The sequence below is a fragment of the Ursus maritimus genome, unplaced genomic scaffold (assembly GCF_017311325.1).
Source record: "Ursus maritimus isolate PB19 unplaced genomic scaffold, ASM1731132v1 scaffold_27, whole genome shotgun sequence".
NCBI classification, from domain to species: domain Eukaryota; kingdom Metazoa; phylum Chordata; class Mammalia; order Carnivora; family Ursidae; genus Ursus; species Ursus maritimus.
The window spans coordinates 10280086-10295866 of NW_024425230.1; the positions used below are offsets into that span (position 1 = coordinate 10280086).

A 15781-nucleotide genomic window follows, 5' to 3' on the forward strand; every position below is an offset into this window, starting at 1 on the left:
GGGGGCCCTCCGCTCAGCAGCAGCGTCTTGGCCATGCCCGCAAGCAGGTGACGTGGTCCCCTCTGGAGGGGCCGGTAATCCCCATCCCCTTGGCAGCACCGAGCGCCTAGGCTTTAGAGAAAAGGCTCCGTGGCCCAAGCCACAGAGAGTCCAGGCTTGCGAGTCTTAGCACCGAGACTCAGTTCGAATTAATTTAACCAGTGGCACGAGATCAGATCTGGCCCATGGTTTGCTGGTGGTTCACATTTTACACTGAAAACAAAGCTCATCTCACGTCTCTGTACTTACACCAGAATGTCCTTGAGTCCCCCTGGCTGCATACTGACTGCTGACGCCCCAGAGACGGCCGTGAGGCACGGTCCCGGCGGTCTGAAGTCGGGTAGCAGAAGGACGCCTCCCGCTGCCGTGGGGTGGGGCTTGAGCAGAGGTGCGCACCGAGTCCTCGGGCCTGGGCTAAGAAGCCTGTGGTCTTCCGTGGAACTTGCACAGGGTCACACGTCCAGGCCCTTGCCAGGGCGGTCCTCAGTACACAGCACTCAGGAAAGAATTCGAGCTTTCTGGCCCAGAGAGTTACCAACTCAGAGATGAGTCTGAAACAGATTCCGTAGACACTGGTAGGTTTTGCGGTTTCCAAACACGTTTTTCCTCTTGCTGATTAAAGCCCCCTCGTTGCTGGTAATCCCGTGCTGGTTTTGTGGGACTCGGGTGTTTGAGCAGAGTCCGAACAGTCAGGAATGGCCGTCCTCGCCTGCTTAGCCTTGCGACCACGGGCTGTCCCGTGGAACCCGGGCCCTGCGTTTCATCTCGGCCCGAAGACAGAGTGGCATGGGCTGAGGGGTCAGGCAGGCCTGCTGTCCCTCTGCCGGCCCCAGCTGAGAAGGGGCTCACGAGACAATCCTGGCTATTCCAGGCTGCCAGGAGGAGGTGGAGGAGGGCCTTTCTGGAATCCGGTCTTTGTTGTGACAGTGGCCACGTGGACGGAGGCCCGGCCGCCTCTCCCATCTTGGCTTGTGCTCACAACCTGCGTGCGTGCACAGCAGGGCCAAATCGGGGGGCGATCCAGAGGTCCCTGTGTGTGCAGTGGGCCAGTTGTCCCTCTTCCCTCATGCTGCCCCCCCCCGCCCATCACGCTTGTCTCCCTTAAGCGGCTTCACTGCGGGACAGGGCAGCAAGCAGCTCCATTCCATCTCCTTCCTGCCCCGGTGAAGGGCCTGCGCACCCCCCAGCCCCCACAAGGGGGCATTCGGGAAACGGCGGTTTGGCCTCAGCAGAGCCAACTGGTTGTAAAACATGTGCTTTTTTAAAGAAGAGTTTTATCAGCCCATAAATCCTTCTAGAGTCTACTGGAAAGTTTTCTTGTGGAGATAGTATAAACAAGGTCTTGAATCCTACAGAGTGAAAAAGACTTCCTTTTATGGGCAGCCCTGGAAGGGCTGTGACTCGGGAATGGGTTAAGAGAGGCATCACATGGCTTGTTTGTGCTGATGTCACTCCCGTCGCTCCCCTGCTGGTGGCACCTCCTCGGCCCCCACCCTCACCCGGGCCGCAGCAGCCCTGAGCCAGGGCACATCACGTGTTTCTGGCCCTGGCTGCGCTTCTATTCAGGGACAAGTCGGGCAGCCAGGGATTGAGGAAATCGCAGCTGAGCCAGAGAGAGGGGTTTCGTGTATTTATGGCCTGATTTACTTTTTGGGGTGGGGGGTGGGGGGTGGGGGGAGTCCTTTTCCTCAGGCAGTAATGGGAGGGAAGGGAAGGCAGGCTTGCTTGCCATCTGACCCCAAGGCAGGAGCTGCCCGTCTATCAGCGCAAATCCCCCACCACACAGTGACTGAAGCAGAGGAACCGGTCTCCTAGGAGGACCACAGTCGCTCTTGTTGAGGTTGAGAAAATGCCCCTTTTCCTGAGGTAGGTGGTGGTCAAAGCCCAACCTTCCTCTTTCACGGAGAGCTCCATCCCGCTCCACCCTCCCTGTTTGGGGCCCTTGGACAAATTATGTCATCTCTTGGTGCTTCCACTTCTTCATCCACGAAATGGGCATATATTCTAATGTGCCCACTTCTCAGATTTGTGGGGATGAAAGCAGTTCACACGTGTAAAACCCTGCCTGCCTGCTGCCCAGCGTGTGTCATGGAGCGCGTGAACCACAGGTCGGTCCTGCCACGTGCTTGGTGGCGTGGCCAAGGTGTACGTGGTTTTGTTGGGAGGGGAAAATCTAGTCAGTCTTCACATTTTGTTCAGATCTTTTTCTGCCAGAGCACAGGTGGCAAACGTTTCCGATATAGGGCCACACAGTGAATATTCTGGGCTTCTAGGCTTCTCTTCCTGCTCCAACTACTGTTCCAACTAGAAGTTGTCCCTTGAAAGCAGCCACAGACATATTTCCAATAAAACACGATTTACAAGAACAGGTAACAAGACAGGCAGAAAGCCTCTCTCCTGTGTCCACCCTCCCTGGAGGTCACGTCTTCTTCCCTCCAGCCACTGGACACCTCTTCCCCCAGGTCTTTCAAGCTAGCTGGCCCCATTGTCTTAGGAGCTTTCTCTTTGCAGTCTGGTTTCTCTGTCCCACCGGCTCTCCCCAGCTTCTTCCCTGGGGCCAGACAAGCAAGTGCTGTCAGTCAAATGGTCAGCCCGCAGGAAGGCTAGCAGCCAGTTTGGGGTGCTCTGTGCTTCCTAAATATGGGGCGTTGCATTTAGCCATTTTTATTGAAAAGCATCTCTGTAGCTAGAAGGGCCACTGGCCAATCCCTCCCCGGAACCGTGGCCTCCTCCAGCTCTGGGGCCAGCCTGAATTCTTGGCAAAGCCCAGGCCTCCCCTAGGTCGGCTGGCCGCACCACACCATTCCTTCTTTCTCCTTCCGGGTACAGCCTCCGGCTTTCTGGGGGCCCCGTCCCATGTTGCTAGGAAGACTCCTGGGGATCCACTTGACTCAGGGCTTTGCAAAGGTTTGCGGCCCAAGTGCCATCATGGTCCAGCTGGTGAGACCCAGCACGGGCGTCACCCTGTGTTCGATGCCTGCCCCTTGCTTGGGCGGGGACTCTTGCACAGGGCCGGCCCCTCCTGCCTTGCTGGGCTCTGGCCGCAGGTCGTCATTGGGACTGTCACTCAGCTGGGCACAGCCTGGATCCGAGGCCGGGCTCTGCGTCTTGGGGCACACAGCAGGCAGCCTGGGCGGGCTGGATGGGCCCGGGGCCACTTGGAACACGTGCTCCTTCCACCGGTCACCAGGCCGCCTCACTGCCTGTTCTGCGGGTCCCCTGCCTGCCGTCCCCAGCCACTGGGGGAAGCTTAAAGCAGAGGTGGGATTAGAAGAGCTCACTGTGTGGATGGCTGTGATCACTCCTAACCCTCAGTACAGAGACACCAGAGGTTTCCAGCACTCTAATTCCGGAAATAATAATGTTCGATTAGTGGCTACAAGGGATGCTTTAAATAGAATGCTGTGCAGGTTGTTTTTATTTCTTTTTAAAAGATTTATTTATTTTAGAGAGAGACTGGGGGAGGGCCAGAGGGAGAGAGAATCTCAAGCAGACTCCCTGCTGAGGCGCAGAGCCTCACTCGGGGCTCGATCCCACAACCCTACGATCACGACCTAAGCTGACCCTGAGAGTCGGATGCTTCACCGACTGTGCCGCCCAGGAGCCCGTTTTTATGTCTTAGCGCTGTCACCATAATACCTGTGATGACAGACTGTGTGTGAGCCTAGATTTGTCCTCCTCGGGAAATGAGCGCTCAGGTCTTGTCCCGAGGAGGGTCCTGGGTCCCGGGTGAAGTGAAAGCCGAGGTGGGATACGAGACAGGAGAAGCCGAGGCTCCTGGGGCCATCGAGAGAGAAAAGCAGAGGCTTGGTGAGGCGGCAGTGCCGTCTGCAGTGCTCTCGGTGGCCAGGCGTCGCAGAGAGACCGCAGCGAGTGGCCCGGGAGGCTGCCGGCCACGGCCACCACGGCGGCGGGGCCCACCTCCCGTCTGTCTCCCCCCAGGTTTGAACTGATGCGCATGTGCTGGCAGTACAACCCCAAGATGAGGCCTTCCTTCCTGGAGATCATCAGCAGCATCAAGGACGAGATGGAGCCCGGCTTCCGGGAGGTCTCCTTCTACTACAGCGAGGAGAACAAGCCGCCCGAGCCGGAGGAGCTGGACCTGGAGCCCGAGAACATGGAGAGCGTCCCCCTGGACCCCTCCGCCTCCTCGTCCTCCCTGCCGCTGCCCGACAGACACTCAGGACACAAGGCCGAGAACGGCCCAGGCCCCGGCGTGCTGGTCCTCCGAGCCAGCTTCGATGAGAGACAGCCTTACGCGCACATGAACGGGGGACGCAAGAACGAGAGGGCCTTGCCTCTGCCCCAGTCTTCGACCTGCTGATCCTCGGATCCCGAATCCCGTGCAAACAGTAACGTGTGTGCACGCTGGGCGGCGGGTGGGGGGAGAGAGTTTTAACAATCTATTCACAGCCTCCTGTACCTCAGTGGATCTTCAGAACTGCCAATGCTGCCCACGGGAGACGGCTTCTCTGCAGTAAACACATTTGGGATGTTCCTTTTTTCAATATGCAAGCAGCTTTTTATTTCCCTGCCCGAACCCTTAACTGACATGGGCCTTTAAGAACCTTAATGACAACACTTAATAGCAACAGAACATTCGAGAATCGAGTCTCCTCACGCTTTCCCCGTCACTTCTCTCAGACCTGTCTCCTGCCCTTCCTCCTTCCCTCCCTCCCTCTTTCCTTTTTCTCTCTCTCACCTTTCTCTTTCTTTCTGCTTCATAATGGAAAAACCTTTGCCGCAAGCCCAGCCGGGACGCCCTTTTGATCAGATTGAGGAACTGGCTGTCCCTCCCGGTGGCCCCACATTGCCCCCATACACACCTGCCTGTCACCGTAGGTCTTTATACAAAAACAAAACAAAAAAACACGTTGAGACGGAATTTTTTTAACTGTATCTTTCACCTTTTTAGGGACTTAAGAAATTGAAAAAGGGCCATCATTCATTCAAGGTTGTTACCATTTTAATGCTGCCAAATTCTGCCAAAACCCTCAACTTCCTCCCTCCTGATCCCGGCACTTATTTCCTTGTTTCCAGAGGCATGGGGCGAGCATGGTATCTAGTCACGCCATTTAAGAGCCACGTTGAGGCTGCACTCCATCCGATTGCCCCTGGTGTTCTTTTCCAGTCTTACGTTCACACAGGTCTAGTTGCTTTTGACTAGGTTATTATTTGGGGGAAGTGGACAGAATGGGATTTTTCTCTCAGTGGAGACTGGGAGAGGCTGAACCCCCTCTTCCCACCCCCACGTGCTAGCCCCCAGGAATTCTGGAGAAAACAGGCCCTGTCGAGAGCCTGGCAGACAGGCTTTAAGGAAAGGTCGTCCACGTGCCAGTCTCCTGTCCCCCCATCTCGGCCCCCCGCTCCCGGCCCCCCAGGACACAGATGGGAAGGGGTTTCCAGGGACTCAGCCCAACTGTTTATGCAGGTTTGCAAGGAAAGAAATTCAAACACCACCACAACAGTAAGAAGAAAAGCAGTAAATGGATTCAAGCATTCTAAGCTTTGTTGACATTTTCTCTGTTACTAGGACTTCTTCATGGTTCTTACAGTTCTATGTTAGACCATGAAACATTTGCATACACATCGTCTTTAATGTCACTTTTATAACTTTTTTACGGTTCAGATATTCATCTATACGTCTGTACAGAAAAAAAAAAAAGCTGCTATTTTTTTTGTCCTTTATCTTTGTGGATTTAATCTATGAAAACCTTCAGGTCTACCCTTCTTCCCTTTCTGCTCACTCCAAGAAACTTCTTATGCTTTGTACTAGCGTGCGTGACTTTCTTCCTCTCTTCCCAGTAACTGATACTTCTATGACATAATTTGCCATGAACTGTTTGATGCCTTTTTATAAATACACCCTCCCCTCCCCACTCCCCCTGCCCGTTAGTTACGTTCTAACCCGGAGGCTCTGTGGGCACGAGGCTGGCGAGGGAAGCAGGCAGGCAGCAGGCGGCACCCCCAGGGGCAGGCCCTGGTGTGCCGGCACCCCACTCCTCAGCCTGCTCTCACAGCGCTGGAGTCTGTTACAGTGCAAGACATGATACAAACTCAGGTCAGAAAAAAAGGTTAAATATTTCGCACATCCTTGTTCAGTGTTTATAGTCACCCTTGTTGGAAAGTCTCACCTTCTCTTTCCCTCACCTTTGTTTTGGTTGTGACACACATATATCTATTTTTTTAATTCTTGGGTACAACAGCAGTTTTAACTGCAGACACTAGGCATTTGGATTACTATTTTTTTTATGGATATTTAATCCTTCCATCCCATGAGAACCAGCTGCTGAGTCCCAGGGTGCAGTGGGCCCCTCTGCGGCTCCCGCCACCACCCTCCAGACCGACCTACCTGTCTTTAGAACCCCAAAATCCCCAGGCACCTCCTGGGCACTGGTGAGGAGGGGGCGGCAGGGGCAGCCCCCTCGTGGTGGCGGCAGGTGCCCCGCCAGGTCTGCCAGCCGGAGGGCCAGGTCGGGGCGAGCACCACCGCGATGGCCGGGGAGTCCCCCCATGCTGGCTCCCAGGGGACCAGAGCCCGGGCGCTGGCGCACTTTTCCTTGGCCAGGAATCCAAGGCCTCGGGGCCCGGGGGTCTTGTTTTGTTTAGTTTTTAGCACTTCTCACCAGAGTGATGACAGCACACGAGTTGCTTCTGGGATGGAAATGTTTAAATTATGAGTAAGAACAAAGCTCAAATATGATGATTGCTAGTTGTGACTGGAGATTAAACACGAGAAAGCAAGTGTGTAGTGCTTTTCTGCTTGTCGGTAGCTTCAGTCCTGCGATTTTCTCTAGCCTCTGTCCCATAGTTTTTTTCCCTTAAAAAAAAATGAGAAAAAAAAGTTAATTAAGAAGGTATTATATGTAGGAGTTTTCTTTTAATTTATTTTGTGATACCAGTTTCAATCACTGTAGAGAAGCCCCATTAAGAATTTAAATACTGAGAAAAGGGTTTTGTGTGGTGTGTGTGTGTGTGTGTGTGTGTGTATAAGACAGGACAGTTTTTGGGTTTTTTTGCTTTTGTTGGTTTTTTTTTTTTTTGGTTTTGGTTTTGGTTTTGGTTTTGAAGCATTTATCTACCTCACTCTTATTTTTTATATGTGTATATATACAAAAGAATACATCTCACATTTCTCAGCACCTGACAACATGCCGTTGATACTGGTAACCTCATCCACACCACAGGCCACACACACCAGGCGAGGCAGGGAGAGGCCAGGCTATATTCCGTGGTCGAAGCAACACTAATACACCTCTCCACGCATGTCAGACAGCTTGCCTTTTCCTGAGATGTCTCGTTTTGTGTTGTTTTTGCTCTTCTTCTCCGAACTTGGTTTCCTAAGAGGTTGTGAGGTGTCAGGATTTCCCTCCTCCCGGCCCGGGGCGCCCACACTGTGCAGCGCGCCCAGACGCGCCGCAGGGAGGCTGCTCGGCTGTCCCAGGCTGGCTGCCCTTGAAACGGCCTTCGTCCGCTTGAATGACAGATTCTGTCTTTGGAAGAGCGCTCGGTTCCTAGGTTTGGAGGACAGGAAGTACCCAAGGGGGCAGGCCGTCGGTCTCTGGGTTAGAATCCTACCTGGAAAGGTGCGATGTTCGGATTCGGGCCGCTGCTCTGGCCGCCGTGGGCCAGCCCTGCCCGAGGTGGGGACGTGCTGTCGCTGCGCTGGCTCCAGGTCAGTGGTGCAGCCCCATCAGTGCTTTTGAGAGCTCAGTCCGCCGGGCCTGCGGGAGAATGCGGGGGTTCCTGACCTGTCAGCCGGTCCCATTCAGGACGTACAGAGGAGACAAGTCCCCCCCACCCCCGCCCCAGACGTTCCTCCACTTCACCCTCAGCTCCTCCCCCCGGGGAAAACAGAGACCAAACCTTTGGGCTGGAAAGGGCCGGTGGTCGGCGCCCAGCCTCCTTCTGGGGTGGCGTGCCTCCCGCCAGGGCTGCGCCTCCATCCCGTCCCGCTGCTGCTCACGGGGGTGGATGGCGCCTATGCTGATTCCAGCAGCTGCTCTCACAGGCACTGGTGACTCGATCGGGGAGCGTGGTGGGGGTCTTCCCCAAGCGTGGCTGGCTCCTTTCAGTTCTAGTACTGCAGTTGAGCTCAGGAGCGCTCTTCCTCCTGCGAGAACACTACCCTCTTTTCCCAAGGCCCCTGGCGTCTTAAGGTCACTGAGAAATCCTGTTGGATCAGGGTTTTCTTCTTCCACACTGTAGGTGACCCCTTGGAATAGTGGCCGCTTCTCTTTTGCACATACCTACCGGTTTCTACAACTGGATTTCTACAGATCATTCAGCTGGTTACAAGGGTTTTGTTTAAACTGTCCGAGTTGTTGGTGTCCTTTTGTTTTTGTTTTTTGTAGGTGGTTTTTCTTTAAGTAGAAAGAAAACACTAATAGTGTAGTGCCCATCATAACAAATGCTTTAGAAACACTTAAATAAAAGAAAATTTTGCTTGTGTGATGGTGCAGTCATTTTACTGGACCAAGCCACCCACCTTGACTGTCCCAAGGCATCATCTATCCACAGTTCTAGCCTAATTTTATGCTGATTTTCCCGCCTCTTCTTGATTTTTCTCTTTTGTATGCTCCAAATAATCTAATCAGCTGAGTTGTGGCATTTTCCATGCAACCTCCTCCTGACAGCAGCTCACAGCGCTCGAAGTGACCTGAACCACTGAGGCACGTCATTGACTTGATGTGAGCATTAGAGTCATTAGCACACACGGCCCTTCCCCAAGGCAGCAGGGGCTGGTGTATTCTGGAGACACTGTCGAATTCAGCTGTGTGAGACCCAGACCACCCCAGCTCTCCTTTATGGGATGTCCTGACGTTTGACACACAATTGGAATGAGCTTCCTCCGTGGAAGACGGAAGACTGTGTTCATGGCCGACACTGGCCTCTCCTTCCAGCCTGTTTCTTAGGACTTGGGACAACATTTCGATGGGAGGAAACGTGGCTTGGTAAAAGAGAAAAAACCGTGCTTATTGTGCAACTACCCAACGGCAAAATGCTTGGCAGGAGGTGATGTGCTTTGGCTGGGGTAACGGATTTACAAGCCAAGTCTGATGCCAAACTCTAGGCCAGTTGGTTCCACCAAGGCCTCGTAGCAGCTCACCTCTCGTGGCAGGTGGCTGTGCGTGATGCGGGCCGCTGTCGGTCGCGGCAAGGTCGCACTAGCTCAGATCAGTGAGGAGGCTAGGATGCTTGGTCCAAGGTCCTCGGCTGTCACTGCTTGGTCCCCCTAGGGTGGCTGATGTCAAAGGCAACTCCTTTCCGAAACATAGGCACCCTCCAGTTGGCCGTAATGCTCCACGGTCCGCCTGGGCCCATGCCAGCAGTCCCACTAATACATTTAAGGTTTGGGGTTTGTTCTTTTGTTACTGTTACTTTTGTGTTTGTCGGCTGTTTTTTTGTTTTTGTTTTTGTTTTTAATTTCCTGGGCTAAGCAGCATTGGGAGATACGGACCAGATCCACCCTCTAAGCACCAGTGATGAAAGTCAACCTTTCTTACTCTCCTCTGACTAGTCGGTGGTACAAATGAGAATTTCAAGAGAGGATGTTGTCTAGATTGAACCTCTGTTGCCAGAGATGCTGAAGATACAGACCTTGGACAGGCCAGAGGGTTTCGTTTCGGGCCTCCAGCTTAGATGACTCATTGATCACTTAGAGAAAAAGCAGACTGGACGCTCCTTGACGGTGGGATGACGAGGCAGTAGGAAACCACTGTAACAGGGGCATGACATGAAGCGAAGCGAAGACTGGCGAGCAGAAGGGGACGGGGCTGGGAAGAAGTGTGGGCCATGTTTTGAACCTGATGGTTTCTGAAGGTATCAGACCACATCAAGGCTCACCAGTCATCCGCGGGCATTTGGTTCCGACAGAGAAAACGCGCGCCCTGCTCTGGACACGGCTGCAGCAGAGCCCAGCGCGATCTGTCAGGAGCGCGGACTGCACCGCACCCGTCAGTGGTCAGCTCTGGGGCATGACTTTAGGGTTTTGTTTTATTTTGTTTATGCAAGAACATAATGATCACTCATCTGTATGTCCACGTTTGTGTGTGTCCACATCTTTCTGGTAAACATTGTTCTAATTAGTCACTCATTAGCGTTCTCAATAGGGCTCTTAAGTCCAGTAGATTACGGGTAGTCAGTTGACGAAGATCTGGTTTACAAGAACTAATTAAATGTTTCATTGCATTTTTGTAAGAACATAGAATAATTTTATAAAATGTTTGTAGTTTATAATTGCCGAAAATAATTTAAAGACACTTTTTTCTGTGTGTGCAAATGTGTGTTTGTGATCCATTTTTTTAGGACACCTGTTTCCTAGCTAGCTTTACAAAATGCCAAAAAAAAAAAAAAAAAGATTTTTTTTCTCCCTGATCCAGGCCGTGGTTCACCCTCTTTCCCCCCCATGCTTTGTGCCCTAGTTTATAACAAAGGAAAGATGGTGATTTAAGAAGTAGTTCTGTATCTTCAGTATCTTGGTCTTCCAGAACCCTCTGGTTGGGAAGGGGATCATCTTTTACTGGTCATTTCCCTTTGGAGTGTAGCTACTTTAACGGACTGAAAGAACCTCATTGGCCAAGGACACAGCAGAGGTGCTGCAGCCCGGCAGTGCCCGTGGCACTCCTGAGCGGCTGGGCTGGGCTGGGTTGCTTGTCACCACGGTCGTGCAGTGCCTGGAGAGGGAAGGCCTCGATGGCACCGCTGTTGGTTCCACAGCGATCACAGCATGCAGACTTATCACGCGAACGATGATAACTCTGGCGCACACAGGCCGTTTGCTTACATGCCTCATATCGTGATTCTCGCTTTGTTGTAACAAGGAAGAGACCCTATTTATTTTATTTAAGGCAGAACACCGAAGACACATTTTTCCAGTCCAAACCAAGTCCTTTAAGTACAAACGACACACACACAACAGTGTGTTTCAGTTGGACTCCATTTCCTCTAGCTCCCCATGGATTATTGGCCATGTCTACACTTCTCCATAAGATCTCCATTGGTAGGAACATCTGGATGTTTTGCACTACATGGGAGAAAGGTCCAGAAACAATTAGTTTTGTGTTCAACTGTTCATTCAGATGTTTGCCGTTGCATAGACACACCCGCAGGTGGAAGGGATGCTCGGCGGGAACACCTGTCTGCTTTCTAAGCCAGTGAGGTTGAGGGAGAGGTTTGCCAGAGTATGTCTACCTCTGGGACAAAAAAAAAAAAAAAAAAAGAATCAAACCAGAAGGCGCAATGGAATGGATGCATCACAAATAATGCATTTTATGAGTTTTCTTGTTTAAAAAAAGTTTTTTAAAAAAGTAAAAAAAAAAAAAAGGTAATAACATGGCCAATTTGTTACATAAAATGACTTTCTGTGTATAAATTATTCCTAAAAAAAAAATTCCTCTGTTTATATAAAAAAATCAGTAGATGAAAAAAATTTCAAAATGTTTTTGTATATTCTGTTGTAAGAATTTATTCATGTTACTGCGATATACTCTGGATTCTTTACATTATGGGAAAAAAAAGAAACTGTCTATTTTGAATGGCTGAAGCTAAGGCAACTTTAGTTTCTCTTACTCTGCTTTTTTCTAGTAGTTAAAGTACTACATGGTTTAAGTTAAATAAAAGAATTCTGTATGCATTTTTGGTGTCTGATTTGGTTACCCCCCCCCCCTTCTGGAAGAATCACCACGCTTCTGAGGCAGAGAAGCCGAGCCACGTGTGGAATGTGTGTTCACACATGTCGCTCGGAGGTGTTCCGCGGAAGGGCTTTACTTGCTTTCTGACAGCTGAACCTTCTCGGCATGCAAACTGCTGCTGAAGACAGGGAAGCTATTCTGTTTCTCACTCCATTAAATCAGCTCGAAGAAAATGTGAATACATAAAATACAGAAATCTGTACTTCATTTTTGACTGATCTGTAGACTTCTCCTGTATCTTCCCACTGACAGAAGTGAGGCCGGGGCAGGGTTGCTAGGTGACTCTGGGACAAAGGACTCACACTTCACATTTCCCTGTCCTTGTTGGTACCTCGCAGCCAGCAGACTGACTCGGGGTGCAGGTCAGAGCCAGGCAAGCGCACACAGGCTGCGGCTCGCTGGAAGCCTTCAGAATGTCACCTTCTAGCTGATGATCCGGGCCTGTCCTGGGGCCTCTACAATCCGGGCACCGTTTTATTGCGGGGGGAAATGGCCATAGTAAGAAATGTGAATATATGTTCAAAGGAAACAAGTTGTAAGTGTTCTGGAGTCAGACCAGAGATGCACAGACACATTGGGGGGTGGAGGGCAAGCTGATCATTTCACTGAACTCTGATCACAGGAAATGCCCCCTGGAACAAAGTCAGGCCACCATATAAAGGGCTGAATAGCAAGGTGTAGGCGGTAGAAGGAAATCAAAGGCCACGGTTATTTAAGATCTGGCGAGTCTCACAAATATTTGGACCTAAAAACAAAAGCCAGACACAGGACTCTCTCAAGCTCTCGGTGTTGCCCAGGGGTTTTTGCTCACCACTGTCACGGACTGGCCGGCACCTGACCTCGAACGTCACTAGATGGCTGATGACTTCAGGCAGGCTCAAGGCTCCGCTCCGAGGCTCGGGTGGGCATGCGGGCTGCCGGCGAGGTGGACACAGGAGGGTCCCGTGCGGGCGAATGCTGCTTCCAGCCAGCCGCGGGGCACTCGGCACCTGCCCTCCGCCAGAAGCAGCAGCAGTCTCTTCTCAGGATGAGGATGCGGGGTCATGACAATGCTGGCNCCACCCCCCCCCCCCCCCCCCGCACTGTGCCACTCTGAAGACCACAGACCCAGCGGGGCTATTTCCGTATTTGCCCGCACAGGTCCAGCCAGGAGCCCGCACTCAGTGAGGTGTGTTTGTACAGTATACGCTCCTCACTGACCGACTCGCACACCCATTCTCTCACCGGATGTTCACAACTCTGCAAAGGAAGGGTTTTTATTTTTTATAGATGAGCAAACCCACAGACAGGCCCGCGAATCCCCCAACTATTAAGTGACCAACCCAGAGTTCAACCTGTTTACACAGGGTCAGCTTTCAAACGGACTCCGAACCACCGCACGTCAGCCCCAGGCAAACAGGCCCCAGTGTGTATGCACAGGGGATGGCAGGCCGCTTAGACCCGGAGGGAACAGGCCCTCTGCGGGTCTTCCTCAGGAACACCGGAGGTCACCCAGGGAGAGATGACGGAGACGTTCATCAAGAGGAAGCCCTGGGCCTCCCTGCTGGATGACATCTAAAAGTTTGTAAAATGTGTATGGCTTGGGGCCAAGCAATCTGAAATAACCCTGAAGCAGGGTCCCTGACGCCCCCTGCTTGCCCCCGGCCAGGGACAGAAGCTACAGTACGGGAGGGGGCAGGGCTCTGGGCAGCAGGTGTTTGCGTACAAATACAGAAGGATCGCTACGTTCACAACCACGCAGCCGGACTTATACGTGCTGGCCATACCATCCCACCCCACTTGGCTGGCTCTGATCTGCTCCAATGTGACTCTGATCTGTTTTATGTCAAATAAGCCAGTTTCATTTGCAAAAGGGGTCCTGTACAGTCTGTACCAACGGCTCAAGCATGCCAGAGAGCTAAGGGTAAAGCAAGCAAGGCTGCCTGGTTCCTTTGTTATGAAGTTGCAAGTGCTTTTCCGTATAGTGCCAGAATCTGGACCCTAAGTAAACAATGCTTTTTTTTTAACGTAATTAAGTGAAAGTGATAGCTGTGAGCACAACACCAAAACAAGAAATTTCCCAGAGCTTAGCCACCGCCACCGTCAACCCCTTCCTTCAAAAACCAATGTATCTCAATGGATATTTGCCCCCAGAAAACACTAGACAAGCAAAACCTCACTTTGAGCTGCTTGGCCCAAGAGCCAGTGCAGAGTTTGCCCAAAGTGAACATGATAGCTGAAAAGGGGAGATTCTGTTTCTAAAAAGTAGGGATAACACCCAACATGTCAGAGAAGCCAAACCTAGCTATTATCCTTTGCTTCAAGACCAAACACCACAGCTAGGAATATAAAATAGTGCAGCGGCCATGGAAAACAGTATGGCGGACCCTCAAAAACTTAAACGTAGGAACACCTTACGATCCAGCAATTCCCCTTTTTAGGTATATAAACAAAACAACTGAAATTAGGGACTCTAACACATTTTTGCATACCAGTGTACACGGTAGTAATACTCATAATAACCAAGAGGTGGAAGCAACCCAGTGTCCACCAAAGGATGACTGAATAAACCAAATGTGATCTATACATACAATGAAATATTACTCAGTCTAAAAAAGGAAATTCTGACACACGCTACAGCACGCATAAACCTCGAAGACATTATGCTCCGTGAACTAAGCCAGTCACAAAAGGACAAATAGTGTGATTCATGTATACAAGGTCCTTAGAGTAGTCAAATTCAGAGATGGAAGGTGGAATAGTGGTTGCCAAGGGCTAGGGGGAGAGGGGAGGATGCTGTTTCATGGGGGAGAGTTTCAGTCCGGGATGCTGAGAAAGTTCCTGAGATACATCAGTGATGATGACTACACAACAAGTGAATGTCCCAAAACAGTGAAAAATGGTTAAAAGGGTAAATTTTATGTTATGCGTATTAAACACAATTTTTAAAAAAGAGTAGAAAAAGAAAAACCAAACACTAGAGACTTGGGGGTCAGAAGCTGCACCCAGCACCTGGACGCATGAGGGTGGAAGCCAGGGAAGGGGAACCAAGTGGCCCCTCCGCCTGTGTTCCCCTCTGGCCAGCTGGCCACAGATCAACCCATCACATGCAGCTCTGCCCAACAGGTCTGCAGTCTTAGCAATCCGGGCAGGATCCCACAGGCCCCTGCACAGTCTTTTTAAGAGACAAAAAAAAAACAAACAAACTAGGATTTCATTTTATTGTCATGAAAAACCATAACTGAAGCTAGTTAATCCCTTGTGAAATGTCTGCCTTTCAGAGTGTTCTTCTTTCTTCTGACAATAAAATAACCCTTTGTGATTTCGTTGGGCTAATTCAGAGCTTTCTTTCCTCTGTGTAAACTGTTTTATAAGATATTTTTTAAAAGTCTCTCAAAGCACAGTTGAACTCTGCGCACAGGATTGAAACATTTAATTTTCTCCAAAGCAGTCCCCCAATTGGTTCCCCTGGGCTGGAATCGCGGCAGTTGAGTTTTCTGCAAACCAGGCTTTGAGATCGGGCTTTCTCAGCTCCTTCAGCGTGGCCTGGATGATGACCTGCAGGGCTTTTCCCAGCAGGCTGGCTGGGAGCCAACGGGATAACGGAGGCACGTGAATGAGGACCGCGCACCCATTTCCATGATGCAAAGACAGGTAGTAGGTGTAATCGCAGACATATCTGCAACCACACGAAATGCCACGTTACTACTCCCTGAGCCAGCCTCTAACCCCGGGGAAATGAGAGCAAAAGGGACAATGCAGCATCCCCGAAGCATGAGGAAGTTGGGCTGCCACCTAGGGAGAATTAGGTTTTGTTCTTCTGCCTCCGAAAGACAGCGTTGCTGGGAATGAACCGGGTAGAGACTGATTCTACAATCAGCAAGTAGCCGAGCCTAGGAAGGGACCAGATTTTCAAACAACTAGTCCCAAACACCTTTACACCCGAACCCCTCTCCTCCATGTCTACTGAGTCGCTTGTTCGTTTTCTTGGGGGGAGGGGTGGAGAAGCTACCTACTGGGGGTCAGAGTTTGGAGGAACCAAGGTAAATTCATCTCTATGTGGAGCTAAA

General features: G+C 51.2%; 2 protein-coding genes across 2 annotated transcripts in view; one reads left to right on the plus strand and one right to left on the minus strand.

Moving 5' to 3' along the window:
- Nucleotides 1–11674, plus strand: part of IGF1R (insulin like growth factor 1 receptor) — a 294529-nt gene extending 282855 nt beyond the window's left edge. Inside the window, exon 21 of the mRNA XM_040642718.1 lies at nt 3982–11674. Within this exon, the coding sequence (XP_040498652.1) occupies nt 3982–4363 (382 nt within the window). The 3' untranslated portion in view covers nt 4364–11674. The remainder of the gene's footprint in view (nt 1–3981) is intronic.
- Nucleotides 11675–15143: 3469 nt separating this feature from the next.
- Nucleotides 15144–15781, minus strand: part of PGPEP1L (pyroglutamyl-peptidase I like) — a 4812-nt gene continuing 4174 nt past the window's right edge. Inside the window, exon 4 of the mRNA XM_040642609.1 lies at nt 15144–15390. Within this exon, the coding sequence (XP_040498543.1) occupies nt 15144–15390 (247 nt within the window). The remainder of the gene's footprint in view (nt 15391–15781) is intronic.